Below are 13,453 nucleotides of genomic sequence, written 5' to 3' on the forward strand. Positions count from 1 at the left end.
TTGCCCATTTCCAGAGGCGCAGGGCTTCCCGACAGAGGAACCAAGACCCTGTTCCTCCTTGTTTGTTTACATAGTACATTGCTACCTGGTTGTCGGTTCGGATGAGGACCACCCGGTCGTGGAGCAGATGCTGAAAAGCTACAGCTGCGAGATAGATAGCCCGGAGCTCTAGCATGTTGATGTGGCAGCGGCGGTCTTCCGCTGACCACATCCCCTGCGTGCGTAGGCCGTCCAGATGGGCTCCCCAAGCGTACTCTGACGAGTCCGTGGTGAGTACCTTGCTGTGATGAGGGGCGAGGAAGAGTAAACCTTTGGAAAGATTTGAAGAGTCGGTCCACCAGCGGAGCGATCTTTGCAAGGAAGGAATCACTGTCACGGGACGGTCGATTGGGTCCCGGTCTTGACGCCATTGAGAGGCCAGGGTCCATTGAGGTATTCTCAGATGGAGGCGGGCGAAGGGTGTGACATGGACGGTGGAGGCCATGTGGCCTAGGAGAGTCATCATCTGTCGGGCTGATACCGAGGTCAGCAGGGAGATCCTTCGACTCAGACTTACTAACGCCTCTAGGCGCGGAGGGGGGAGGAGGGAACGGAGGCGAACCGTATCCAGCATGGCCCCGATGAACTGTAGGGACTGCGAGGGGCGTAGTTAGGATTTTGGGAAGTTTATTTCGAACCCCAGACTTTGTAGGTAGGTAATAGTCTGTTGGGTCGCTGAGATAACCCCTTCCCTGGACGGGGCTTTGATCAGCCAGTCGTCCAGGTAGGGGAATACCTGGAGGCCCTGGGAGCGTAAGGTTGCTGCGACCACCACGAGGCATTTGGTGAAGACCCGAGGTGATGATGCTAGGCCGAAGGGGAGGACTCGGTATTGTAGGTGCCAGTCCCCTACCTGAAAACGCAAGAACTTGCGGTGGGCGGGGTGTACTGGGACATGTGTGTACGCCTCCTTCAGATCGAGGGAGCAGAGCCAGTCGCCCTCGTCGATCATGGGGTAGAGGGTCGGTAGGGAAAGCATCCGAAATTTTTCCCGTACTAGAAATCTGTTGAAGCGTCTCAGGTCTAGTATTGGGCGTAGGTCTCCCGTTTTTTTCGGTACCAGGAATTAACAGGAGTAGAAGCCCTTCCCCCGTTGGTCGGGGGGAACCTCCTCCACTGCCCTGAGGCGAAGCAGGTCTCGAGCCTCGGAGAGGAGTAGGGGTAGCTGCGTCCGGTTGGGAGGACAATTCCTTGGGGGGTTGTCTGGAGGAATGGCCCAAAAGTTGAGAGAGTATCCTGATGAGATCACGCCAAGGACCCATGCATCCGACGTGACTTGTTCCCAGCGAGGGTAAAAGGCTTTGAGGCGACCTCCAATGGGAAGGAGGCCTGGGACTATGGCGGAGGGGGCCCGCCCCCTTCCGCGAATCTCGTCAAAAGGACGGGGATGGTTTGGAGGCCGCAGGCGGTTGGGACTTGGGCATGGCCCAGTGGTGGGCTTGCGGCCACCTGGGTGGAGGCCGCGAGAAGGGAGGGGTGGATTTTTGTGGGTAGCAGCGTGGAGGGGCCCTAAACGGCCTGAGCGCGGGCGGTTTAGGTTTTTGCCGGACGAGGGAGGCAAACGAGCGTTCGTGTTCGGAGAGGTGTTTTGTGGCCGCCTCGATCGTGTCATCGAACAGTTCTTTTCCCACGCAGGGTAGGTTAGCCAACCGGTCCTGTAAGTTGGGGTCCATGTTGACCAGGCGCAGCCAGGCTAGTCGGCGCATGGCGATAGCAAAGGCTGCCTCTCTGGAGGAGAGTTCGAAGCCATCGTAGGCCGCGTGGAATAGATGGAGGCGCAGGTTGGAGAGGGACTCTAAAAGGAGGCCAAACGCTCCTTGGCGGGAGGCCGGTAGGTCAGTCTCAAAGGCTCTCAATAGTCCAATGAGGTGTTTGAAGTAGGATGTGAAGGTGAAAGTGTAGCTTTGCACCCTAGAGGCCATCATGGCATTCTGATATAGTCTCCTGCCGAACTTGTCTAGGGTTCGGCCTTCTCGGCCTGGGGGGACCGCGGCTGAGACCCGGGATGGGTGGGCCTTTTTCAAGGAGGATTCTACTAGCAGCGACTGGTGGGAGAGCTGTGGTTGTTCGAATCTCGGGTAGGGTACTGTGCGGTACTTGGCCTCCATTTTGGAGGGTACGGCTGTGACCATGTAGGGGGTCTCCAGGTTCCTGAAGAAGGCCTGTTGGCGTACCGGGTTAGGCGGTAAGCGCAGGGACTCTCTGGGCAGTGATGGCATATCCAGCTCCGCTAGGTATTCCTTAGAGTATCTGGAGTCGGACTGGAGGTCTAAGTCCAAAGCGTGGCCCATGTCCTGGACAAAGCGAGTGAAGGATGGGCGAGATGTTCCGAGGCCCCGTGCGGGGTCGGTGAACGAGACCTCCGTCGGGTGGAGTAGGATGGGGAGGCTTCCCTCGAGTATCGAGGTTCCTGCTCCGATCCACGCTCCGAGACCGGGGAAGTACTGTGAAAGTGTTCCGGGGTCGTAGATCTCCGACGTCTCGAGGAGCCCCTCGGAGACGATGCCGGGGTTCGAGGTACCGATCGATGTCGAATCGGTGACCTCGACCCGGACTCCCTCGGTGACAACCTGCAAACTCGGGTCGGAGTCCCGGTCCGAGGGGGAGTTCGGAGGATGCGCGGGTTGGAGAGTGATAACTCAGCCACCCTTAGCAGTCCCGTACGAGGTGTAGGTGAACGGCCTCGTAGAGTGGGGGAACCCCGGGCTTTCTTGGAGGTACGGCGGTTCGAGGTTTTAGCACTACGTTTTGCACCGCGGCGGTCTGTGGAGGGAGAGCGCCTCGGGTGCCTCGGTGAGGAGTCCAAGGAGGATGGAATGCGGCGAAGCTTGCGCGCTTTTCTTCGAGGTGGCTCGACGCGAGGCTCAGGCTGGTCTGGCACATGCGGGGTCGAGGTCGAGGCCGGTTGCAAATGGGCCATTGCAGTGGACAGCTCCGACGAGATCATCGCTCGGAGTAGGTCCTGGAAAACGGGCACGGACAGCATCGAGGGCATGTCCACTGCCTCGGTGCACTCCACCGGGGGCGACCTCGTATCAGAGTATTCCCGTGTGGTGGAGGCACGGCCCGAAGGCTTGGAGGGCTTCGCCGGGGTTGTAAGCATGGGGCTTCCGCCATGCGTCGCCGGCGTCCCCGAGGCTGGTTTCTTTGCTGGTATAGAACCTGAAGAGGGAAGAGGGGACTTACCCGGAGCCGAGGTCTTCTGTTGTCCCGAGGACTTCGGGTTCGAGTCTCGAGGCGATGCCGAGGTATTCGGGGCCGAGGTCAAGGCCGGGGCCGACCTCGAGGCCGAGGTAGAGGGTTGGTCCGGGGCGAAAAGATCCGCCATGCGGGCTTTTCTTCGACGGAGGGCCCGGTTCTGGAAAGTAGCGCACTGGGGGCAGGAGTCGGTTGGATGAGCGGCCCCCAGGCAGAGGATGCACCGGCGATGCGGGTCTGTGATGGAAAGAAGCCGCTCGCACCGGGAGCACTTTTTAAAGCCTGTCAAAGGCCGGGACATAGAATCGAAACTGGCCGCGGCTCGAATAGCCACGCGGCCACGAAAGCCTCCGGGTCGGTGGAAAACGAAGCAGGAACAGTTGAAACAAGAAAAAAACTCGCGCACAGCGACTAAATCGATAAAAAACAAGAAAAAATCGCGGTGCTAGAAGGCAGTTGGGGCAGAGCCTGAAAAAACACGACTTCTAGGCTCAGCGGAAAATTTTGAACTGGAGACCACGAGGGGATGCGCCCCCTAGTGGAGCAGGAAGGCACGCATGCGTGGAGCAGCAGAGCAAACTTAAATCTTCAATCAAGTTTGCTTGAAAATGCTTCCGCATCGGGGCTCCGTAGATGACGTCACCCCACGTGAGAATATCATGCCTGCTTGTCCTGGGATAACACAGGTATTGTCTAAGTGCTGAGTTGGAGGGTGATCACAAGCATGTACCTTTGTATCCACCAATCATTAGACATGTAATCGAGGGAGTTACAATGATGTCATTAGCATAGAATCATAATAAAAGGGGTTCGGAGCTAGCCACTGGCAGCCTCCATCCCGACTCATATCCTGCATGTGTGTGTTTGCTGCCTTTCATCCCTACAGTTTACAATCTTCTGGAGGATTTCAGCGCGGGATACACGCTAAACCACCAGGTACAGGTGACCACCAGGTGACACCACCAGATGACAGGGAGGGAAGGAGGGAGGGTGGTAATTGTTAGTGTAGGCCAGGGCAGGAGATGGGAGGGATCCCTCCTGTCCTGGCCTACCACTAGATGATTTAAGTTAAGGGAAACAGTTAATCTGCTGGCTGGGTTAGAGGGCAGAGGGGAGTATGGGATAATCAAGCCATTGTGACATCACTGATGAGGCTGGCTCTTTTTAGGGGGCAGAGGGTACGGGGAAAGAAGGTGGGACAATGTTCAGAGCCTGGCAGGGAGGGGGGACAGTATGCAGAGCCTGGCAGGGAAGGGGGCTTGATTCACAGCCTGGTAGAGAATGGGACTGAGTTCAGGGCAGGGAGGGAAGGGGGCTGGGTGCAGAACCTTGCAGGGGAGGGTGTGACGGAGGGGACACTGGGTGCAGATCCTGGCAGGGCATGGCACTTGAATATTAAGCCCTTGACTTATATTCGAGTCAACCATTTTTCCTCCTTTTTTGGGGGAAAATGGGGGTCTCGACTTATATTCAGATCGACTTATATTCGAGTATATACGGTAAAAATCAAGAGAGATATTGAGGTTAGGAGACATACAAAAAACTGTCAAAGGATGAATAGAAAATGAAACTTTGCCTTTTTGTTTAGTTCATTTGTTTCCCCTTGCTCCATTGCTCTTCTAGCTTAATCAGAACCAATCTCTACCAAGCTTTAGAGATATGAACTTTCATTCATGGTTACCCAAGATTTGGTTACCTCCTATCTAAGCCATCAATGAGCTGTTGGACTAGATCTTGCACTTAAATTTCCCCATTTATAGTATATTGCTATTTACAGTGATGTTCTCCTCCTCGTTATAGCTCTCTACTCCTGCACTTGCCTGTCACATCTGGTGCCTCTACGGTGGCTGGTTCAGATTCTTCTAGTTCCCTGGCATCTATAGAGAGTGTATCCAAGCCTTCGCTGAGTGAGTCCACAGACTCTGTGTCATTGACAGAGCCATTGATGTAGCCATTCATGCCTCCCTTTTCAGAGGATGTTGCCGACTGATCTCCCTCATTGGGAACTTCTTTGCTCCCATTAGCTGGACTGCTGGCTGTTGTAATTGAGGCTTTGGGCTTGCTTTTTTTCTTTTTGTTCTGGGGATAGAGAATAAGCAGGCAAACATATTAAGCCATAATCCATAAAATGATTAACATTTTATCTATGCCAGGAAGAATCAGAAACAGCCTGCCAAAAAACAGCTACTCATCTTAAGACTACCAGGGGTCACCAATTCCTCTCGTCCCCTTGCAGGTACAGGTTTACAGTAACACCCCTATAAGTTAATAGACTCCCCCTTCCACGGTCAAGTCTGCAATTTATATTCTGCTGTCTGAATCATAACAATTGCTTGAAGTCAAGTATAATCAATACAAATACAACCATTAAAAGCTAACAACTAAACAATCCCTAAATTCTCCTCCCTTTTCCTCCACAGAGACAAATTCCTAAGATCCTGACCTTCCTTCCTCACCACTACATAAGATTAGGCAATATTGTAACCACCAGTCTTTAATATACCATCTCCCCTTTCTCACAGCCAGCTTATAGTCAGTCATGCCTGTCTAATGGACTACTTTCTTGCCACCATCTCTCATTTATCAACAGCCCAAAAGTTGTCACTGTTCAACTGACAATTTTAAGCCCTATCAAAAAACTATGAAAAGTTTTTCCTCAAAAACTAGACGGACTTTTTTCAGGAAGAATTTCTAGCGGCATCCTGTTTCACAATTTTGGGTTGGTTATAGGTTTCTTACACCATATCGCAAAACCTTTTGGAACCATCAACAACCTGGTTGACTTTCTTATGAATCATTAAGACCATTTTACAAGTAGCTGGGTTCATCTAGTCTCAACATTCTAATCACTAGGGTTATCACTTTAAAGCTTCCCTTTTCCTTACTGATCCCCACACCACAGCATAGGCCTGTAGCTATTAGTGACTGCTGCTCCCTTGCAGGCACTGATGTAGAGCAAGTCACTAAACACACAATTCCCTCCCCAGAGACAACAAGTCATTGATCTGCCCCCTCCTCAAGACTGCAAAAATCACTAAATTGCTCCTTTTTCCTTACAAGTTTGCATAGCGTCACTGACAACCCCCAGACTTGCAGTGAAGGCAGATGCAGACACTTTTCACTATAAACACCAACGAATTCGTTACCTTTTTTTTGCCCGTCACTGTCCATTCCTTCAGCACTTCACAGGCATTTCCTGATTGGAAAAAATAAGGGAGATGAGAGACAGATAACTGAGGAGGAGTTAACATGTATTGAACTGTTTTACACACCTTGAAAAATCATTACACTTTTCATTATTAAAAGGTGATTCAGAGGGTTACAGGCAAATATAGAAATACAGAAAAATGAAGGAAGATAAAGACCATGGGGCCAATAGTCAGACTGTGAGAAGCAGTCTGACTATCTCCTGCGGTATTCAATGCCAGGGCCATATCCAGCTACTGGCAATGAATTTCCGGGATAAATGTAGCTGTTGAAGACTTAGCCAACCAAGCCGATATTCATAGCTGGTCACTGGCCAATCCGCTGCCTGAGATATTCAGTGGGAAATAGCCTCAAATCCTGTCAGACAAGTGGACTATTTACCTCTGCCAGTAGACAGAGCCATAGCAAAACAACAACAACTCAGAACTGACTTCACTTCCCTTATAGAGGGTTACTTCTGTTTTCAGTTACTTGGTATCCAATATCAAATTTAAGATCACTAAATGCAATCCTCATGTTTTGGGATTCCAATCCACTCCCAAAACCAAACCTAGAGCAGTTCATTGTCACTAATCCAGTAATGAGAAGCCCGTATACCAAGGAAACTACCACCTTCAGAGTAAGCTACAAGATGCTCTTTGTTAGTTTTCTGAATTGTCAGACCGAGAACTCTCGACTGTCATGGCTTCCTTGGGTGGGTTCTGGACTGGTCTGGCAAGACTCAAGGAAATTAATAAGTCCAAATTTCCCCTTCCTCATTTTCCATGCCAGACCAATACATATGAATGGGATGTATCCAGTGGAAGGAAGACATGATAGGTGAAGGACTTCTGAGGACTAAGGTATCAAACTTGCATACCTGCATACCCATGCTAAGGAACTTAAGAAGGTGTGCAAAAGAAGCAAAGGCACTGTCCTACTAGTATCTTCTTGAAGACTATCTAACTCAGTGTTTCTCAACCTTTTCAAGGGAAGTACCTCCTAAGCCTAATAATACCAACCGAGTCCTCCCGCCCAAACTCTGTCCCTGATCCACTCCCATAATAATAGTACTAATTGTAATGCTATTTTTTCCATCCATTTTTCATATACACACAATATAATCTTATTAATACATAATGTAACTACAAAATTGTAAAAACACAAAGCACACTGTACGCAGAGAAAATGTTAATTACCCAAGGCAACAAAATTTTTTTTCGGAATCTGACAACAGTACATTTTTCTAAATCAGTTTTTCATGCTGATTTCAGATCTATTAGTTTTTTTCAGTCACGTAAACTTTTAAAGTTATAAGGTTTAAGAATTGCAGCATCAGCTTAAAGAAATATTGCAGTATCTTTGGTCCAAAGTCAAATAAGCACACAGCATAGCATAATTATACTGGACTGTGCCACTTAGCACCAATATTTCTTCAAAAATGCTTAGAGTATGATTTCTTTTTGTGAGTTGTGTCCGGATTGGCACGGCACAACATCCATCAGTAGTTGGCCATCATACTCTCATTCCAGAAACCTTGGTAGCGACGCTCCATTAACTGAATGTCCTGGTGAAAACATTCTCCTTGCTTGTCACTCACCATACCAAAATTTTCCGGAAAAAAATCAAGATGTGAGTGCAAAAAGTGTATTTTTAATGACATGCGACAGCCAAGTTTCTGATGAGTCAGGAGATTCTGATATGAGTCAGGAGATTCTGATATGAGTCAGGAGATTCTGATATGAGTCAGGAGATTCTGAACTCCTTCCTTGTATGAAGGAGACTTATGGTTGCCCAGAAACTTTTCCACTAACCACTTGAAGCCTCCCAAGCTTCAAGCTCAGCTGCTGAGAGTGATTGCTTAAAATCTTCATCTTGCATAATGGACTTGATCTGTGGGCATATAAATATCATTTCTTTCAGTTTTGCAGTGCTGATTTTTGGAAATTTCTTAACAAGATATTGTTCTTCATGAACCCCAGCTTGATATGAAGAGGTGGAAGAAATATTTTATGAGGATCCACCAATGGCATAAATTTCACACAGCTTGTCCCTGGGTTATAGGTATCCCTCAGCTGCCAGACACACTTGACATAATGTTCAGCTGTAGATCTGCTATACCTTGTGGAAACTTCGTACTGTCAGATCTTACTTTGACACTACCGCTTTTACTCTCTTAGTCCAGACATTATTTTTGAGTATTTTAGATTATTGTAATGTTATGTATTTGACGACTACTAAGAAAAATTTGACTAGACTGGTTTTGGTGCAAAACACAGCTGTAAGAATGATCTACAGCCTGAAGAAGTACGTTCATGCCACTCCTTATTATCGTGAGTTGCACTGGCTCCCAGTGGAGGCCCGGGTGATTTTTAAATTAGGCTGCTTATGTTACAAAGTAGCTTTTGGTGCTGCTCCTTTATATCTTGCTGAAAGATTTGTTATCATGACTACTGAGAGAAGTAGGAAAACCCATGCCTTATTTACGTTCCCTTCAGTAAAGGGTTGTAAAGGTAAGAGACATCTTGGGCATTGACTTTCTTATCAGGCTGTTTCTCATGACAAAGATTTTCATCCATTGTTAACTAGATCTATATCTTATAAACATTATCGAAAACTTTTGAAAACTTTTCTTTTCCAAATTTCTAACTAAATCTTCATCCCATCAACATTGTATTTCCTCATAGCATAATCTTTTGTTAACTGCATTGAACTCATGGTTATGCGGTCTAGAAATCTTTTGTTATGTTATGTTATCTGCTATCCCAGGAAACAGCAGTATTTAGTGAATCTTCCTTGCATTCCCATTAGCATGCCAATGACCTTCATATCACCAGATGTTCCACTGGTGTGTTTTATAACTGATTGCTTCTGGTAAATTCTTCACATTCTCATAAGCAGGGCCAGATTAATCAATAGGCCCAGTAGGCACGTGCCTAGGGCCCGAAACTGTGAGGGGGGCCCGCTGAAGGAGGACGATTCACCTTGTCAACGACAACGGCCCCCCCCACCCGCACCAACCCTCCTATCTCTCCCTCCCATGCGAATCCTGCTGACTCTCCCAGTGAGATGACCGAGCAACAAACCTCCCTCCAGCAGTGTTGGCAGCTGCAGCATGCTAAACAGGCTGCTTCGTGGCTTTTTCCTACAGGCGAGTCCCTCTGCTGCGTCACTGATGACTGCCTCGGGTTGGGGGTGGGGATGAGAAGTACAGGAGGAAGGAAATGACAATCCCAGCATAAGAACCAGGGCAACCAGGGGAGGGAAAGAGACAGAGCAAAGAAATGCTTAAGGAGGAGGGAGCATAGGGACAGGGACATGGAATAATGCTAGAAAGGGGAAGAATAAAGATACAGAGATGTGATACTTAATGGAAGGGGAGGAAATGGTACACATGGTTAGTGAAGAAGAGAAGCAAGATTATGCACTTTGGGGGGGAGGTGAGGGCCCTGCCTGCCTGCCTTGGGGTGGGGGGGGGCCCTGCCTATCACTAGGTCTGCTTGCCCTGTCCCTGCCTACCACTAGACTATCAGAAGGGGGACAAGGTATAGAGCCTGGCAGGGAGAATTTGGTTCAGAATGGGGGTTTTTTTCCTCCTCTAAATCTAGGGTGCGTTTTATGGAGCGAAAAATATGGTACTTGGTTTGGAATTTCCATTGTGCAGTAACACTGCCTTCAAGCTTCTCTGTGAAGAATCAATGAAGAGCCGCTATTCATCTGGAAAATGCACTTGTGACAAACTGTTGAAGAGCCTGTTGATGTCATGACAAAAGCACAATGAGCCATTTACAGTGAAGATGGCATCCACCTGAGGGTAATCAAGGAACTGAAAGGGGTTATAGCTGAACTGCTCCAACTAATAGCCAATCTGTCAATCAAATCAGGAAAGATTCCGGAAGACTGGAAAGTGGCGAATGTTACACCAATCTTCAAGAAAGGTTCGAAGGGAGATCCGGGAAACTACAGACCAGTGAGTCTGACTTTGGTACCGGGAAAGTTGGTAGAGGCGCTGATAAAGGACTGCATCATCAATCACCTTGACAGACACAAACTGATGAGGACCAGCCAGCACGGCTTCAGCAAAGGAAGATCTTGCTTGACAAACTTACTGCATTTCTTCGAAGGAGTAAATGGGCAGATAGACAAGGGTGACCCGGTCGACATCGTATATCTAGATTTTCAGAAGGCGTTTGACAAGTTTCCACATGAACGTCTACTTCGAAAAACTGCGAGCCATGGAATCGAGGGTGATATACTCACGTGGATTAAAAACTGGTTGGCGGATAGGAAACAGAGTGGGGTGAATGGACAATACTCGGACTGGAAAAGCGTGGAGTGCTGAAGGGTTCGGTGCTCAGGCCTGTGCTCTTCAACATATTTATAAACGACCTAGAAATTGGCACAACGAGTGAGGTGATTTAATTTGCGAACGATACAAAGTTATTCAGAGTAGTGAGGTCACAGAAGGATTGTGAAGACCTATAAAGAGACAAATACGCTCGAGGAATGGGCTTCGAAATGGCAAATGAGGTTCAACGTGGATAAGTGCAAGGTGATGCATGTCGGTAACAAAAATCATATGCACAAATACAAGATGTCCAGTGCTATACTCGGAGACAGCCCCCAGGAAAGAGACTTGGGAGTACTTGTAGACAAGTCAATGAAACCGTCTGTGCAATTTGCGGTGGCGGCGAAAAGGGCAAACAGAATGCTAGGAATGATTAATAAGGAGATCACAAACAGATCTGAAAAGGTTATCATGCCGTTATACCGGACTATGGTACGCCCCCACCTGGAATACTGCATCCAACACTAGTCGCTGTACATGAAAAAAGACATAGTACTAATTGAAAGGGTCCAGAGAAGAGCAACAAAAATGGTTAAGCAACTGGGAGAGCTGCCGTACAACGGGCTAGAGAAACTGGTCCTTTTCTCCCTTGCAAAGAGAAGACTGAGAGGGGACATGATCGAAACATTCATGATATTGAAGGGAATTGACTTAATAGAGAAGAGAGATTGTTCACCATCTCCAAGGTGAAGAAAACGAGAGGGCACTCGCTAAAATTAGAAGGGAAAAGATTCCGTACAAACATAAGGAAGTTCTTTTTCACCCAGAGAGTGGTAAAAATCTGGAACGCTCTTGCGGAGGCTGTTATAGGGGAAAGCACCCTTCAGGGATTCAAGAAACGGTTGGATAAGTTCCTACTGGAACAGAACATACACAGGTAAGGCTAGACTCAAATAGGGCACTGGTCTTTGACCTAAGGGCCGCTGCGTGAGCGGACTGCTGGGCACAATGGACCACTGGTCTGACCCAGCAGCGGCAAATCTTATGTTCTTTTCTGTAAAGAGTTATATTAGCATCTTTTGCACGCAAGTGCTTTTGCTTAAGTCTTGAAGCAAGAAGTTCTGCTTTTTCTTTTGAAAGATTTAGATCACGAATAAGATCATTGAGCTCAGCTTGTGTAAAGGTCTCTGGTTCTGAATCTTCATCATTCACATAATCAGGATCAGATAATGGATTATGACCAGCTGCTGCATCATCATCACATTCCTTATCATGTTCCACAGAAGCAAGTCCGTCTTGTGGAGGTATAGGGACAGGCAGTGAGTCATCATGAGAAACAGGCCTAATAGCAGAATCCAGAGTAGGATATATAATTTAGTGCTTAGTTTTAGCTGAGAATCCACTTATGTTCACAAAGCAAAAGTAGCAATCTTTAATATGATCCCATGGTTCCATCCATATCATTGGGATTGCAAATGACATCGCTGCCTTTTGTCGATTGAGCCAATCACGAAGTCCATTGGAACAACTGGTACAGATGATATGTGGAGCCCAAGACTTATTCTGGTCACCCAGTGGACAGCCAAAGTACAATTTGTATGCCTTCTTCAGATCTACGGTAATTGGACAATGTTGTGCTTTCATTGTGAATGAACCACAGACGTAACAGAAACTATCTGGCTGATTAGTACAATGTCTTGGCATAATAAAGACTGATAATAATCTGTAGCATAAAAAAAAACACAGACAACTGTCGTTAACTCTCCTTATACGTTTATCCTATAAACGCATGATATATCGTCCAATTAACGTTAATAATTATATATAATGAGCCTCATTACAAAAATGTGATGTGCTAGAGAAAAACTAAACACAGATTTAAAATCAGCATGAAAAATACTACAAAACTCACCCAACATTAACTGATGTGTACTGTTGACCTGTGTTATTTATATTCGGGGGTTTTACACAGAGGCTAAAATATGCAACATCACCTCAGATGACTAAAATATGCAATGTCACCTCAGTAACAACTATAGAAAAATAGACAAACATAGTGCAAAATATAGACAGCAGATATAAATTCTCAAAACTGACACATGGCGGGATATCAAATTTTAATAAACCTGAATAAACCTGAAACCTGAACCTGAACTAAATTGAAAATAAAATCATTTTTCCTACCTTTGTTGTCTGGTGATTTCATGAGTCTCTAGTTGCACTTCCTTTTGACTGTGCATCCAATATTTATTCTATTCTTTCTGCCTCCTTCATACTTCCTCTCCCCCAGACTTCATTCCATTCCCCAACCAATATCTCTCTCTGTCCCTCCATGAATCCAACTTTTTCTTTCTCTCTCCCTGCCTGCCCCCCCCACTGAGGCCACCGCTGCCGATGTCTCCTTGCCTCCCCACCCCAGCCCTGAAACTGACCCTGCCACTCAACACACTCCATTCCCCTCCAACGTTTTCTTCCTCTCTCCCTGCCTGTCCCCCCGCTGAAGCCACCACTGCTTCCTCCCTGCCCCACCGCTGAAGCCGACCCTGCCATTCAATATGGATGTAGGTTTGTAGACACCCTCCAATCGGCTGAGGGAGAGGGTGAAGAAATGGAACGGTGGCTATGCTCTGTAGGAACACATCAAAAAGACTGAGGATTTTGGATGAGCAGTCAGCTGACTTTTAGGCTGACGCGTTTGTTGCTTCTGCTTTTTTGGAGGGGGATGGGAAGGAGCAGAAACCT

General features: G+C 47.5%; 1 protein-coding gene across 3 annotated transcripts in view; it reads right to left on the reverse strand.

Moving 5' to 3' along the window:
* SPATS2 (spermatogenesis associated serine rich 2) overlaps positions 1-13,453 on the reverse strand; it is a 139,897-nt gene that overhangs the window by 53,388 nt on the left and 73,056 nt on the right. For all 3 annotated transcript variants that reach the window (XM_033938066.1, XM_033938067.1, XM_033938068.1), the window contains 2 exons: positions 6,384-6,433; positions 5,058-5,316 (listed from right to left, as the gene is read on the reverse strand). In XM_033938066.1, the coding sequence (XP_033793957.1) occupies positions 5,058-5,316; positions 6,384-6,433 (309 nt within the window). The remainder of the gene's footprint in view (positions 1-5,057; positions 5,317-6,383; positions 6,434-13,453) is intronic.

This window comes from Geotrypetes seraphini, chromosome 3 (assembly GCF_902459505.1).
Source record: "Geotrypetes seraphini chromosome 3, aGeoSer1.1, whole genome shotgun sequence".
NCBI classification, from domain to species: domain Eukaryota; kingdom Metazoa; phylum Chordata; class Amphibia; order Gymnophiona; family Dermophiidae; genus Geotrypetes; species Geotrypetes seraphini.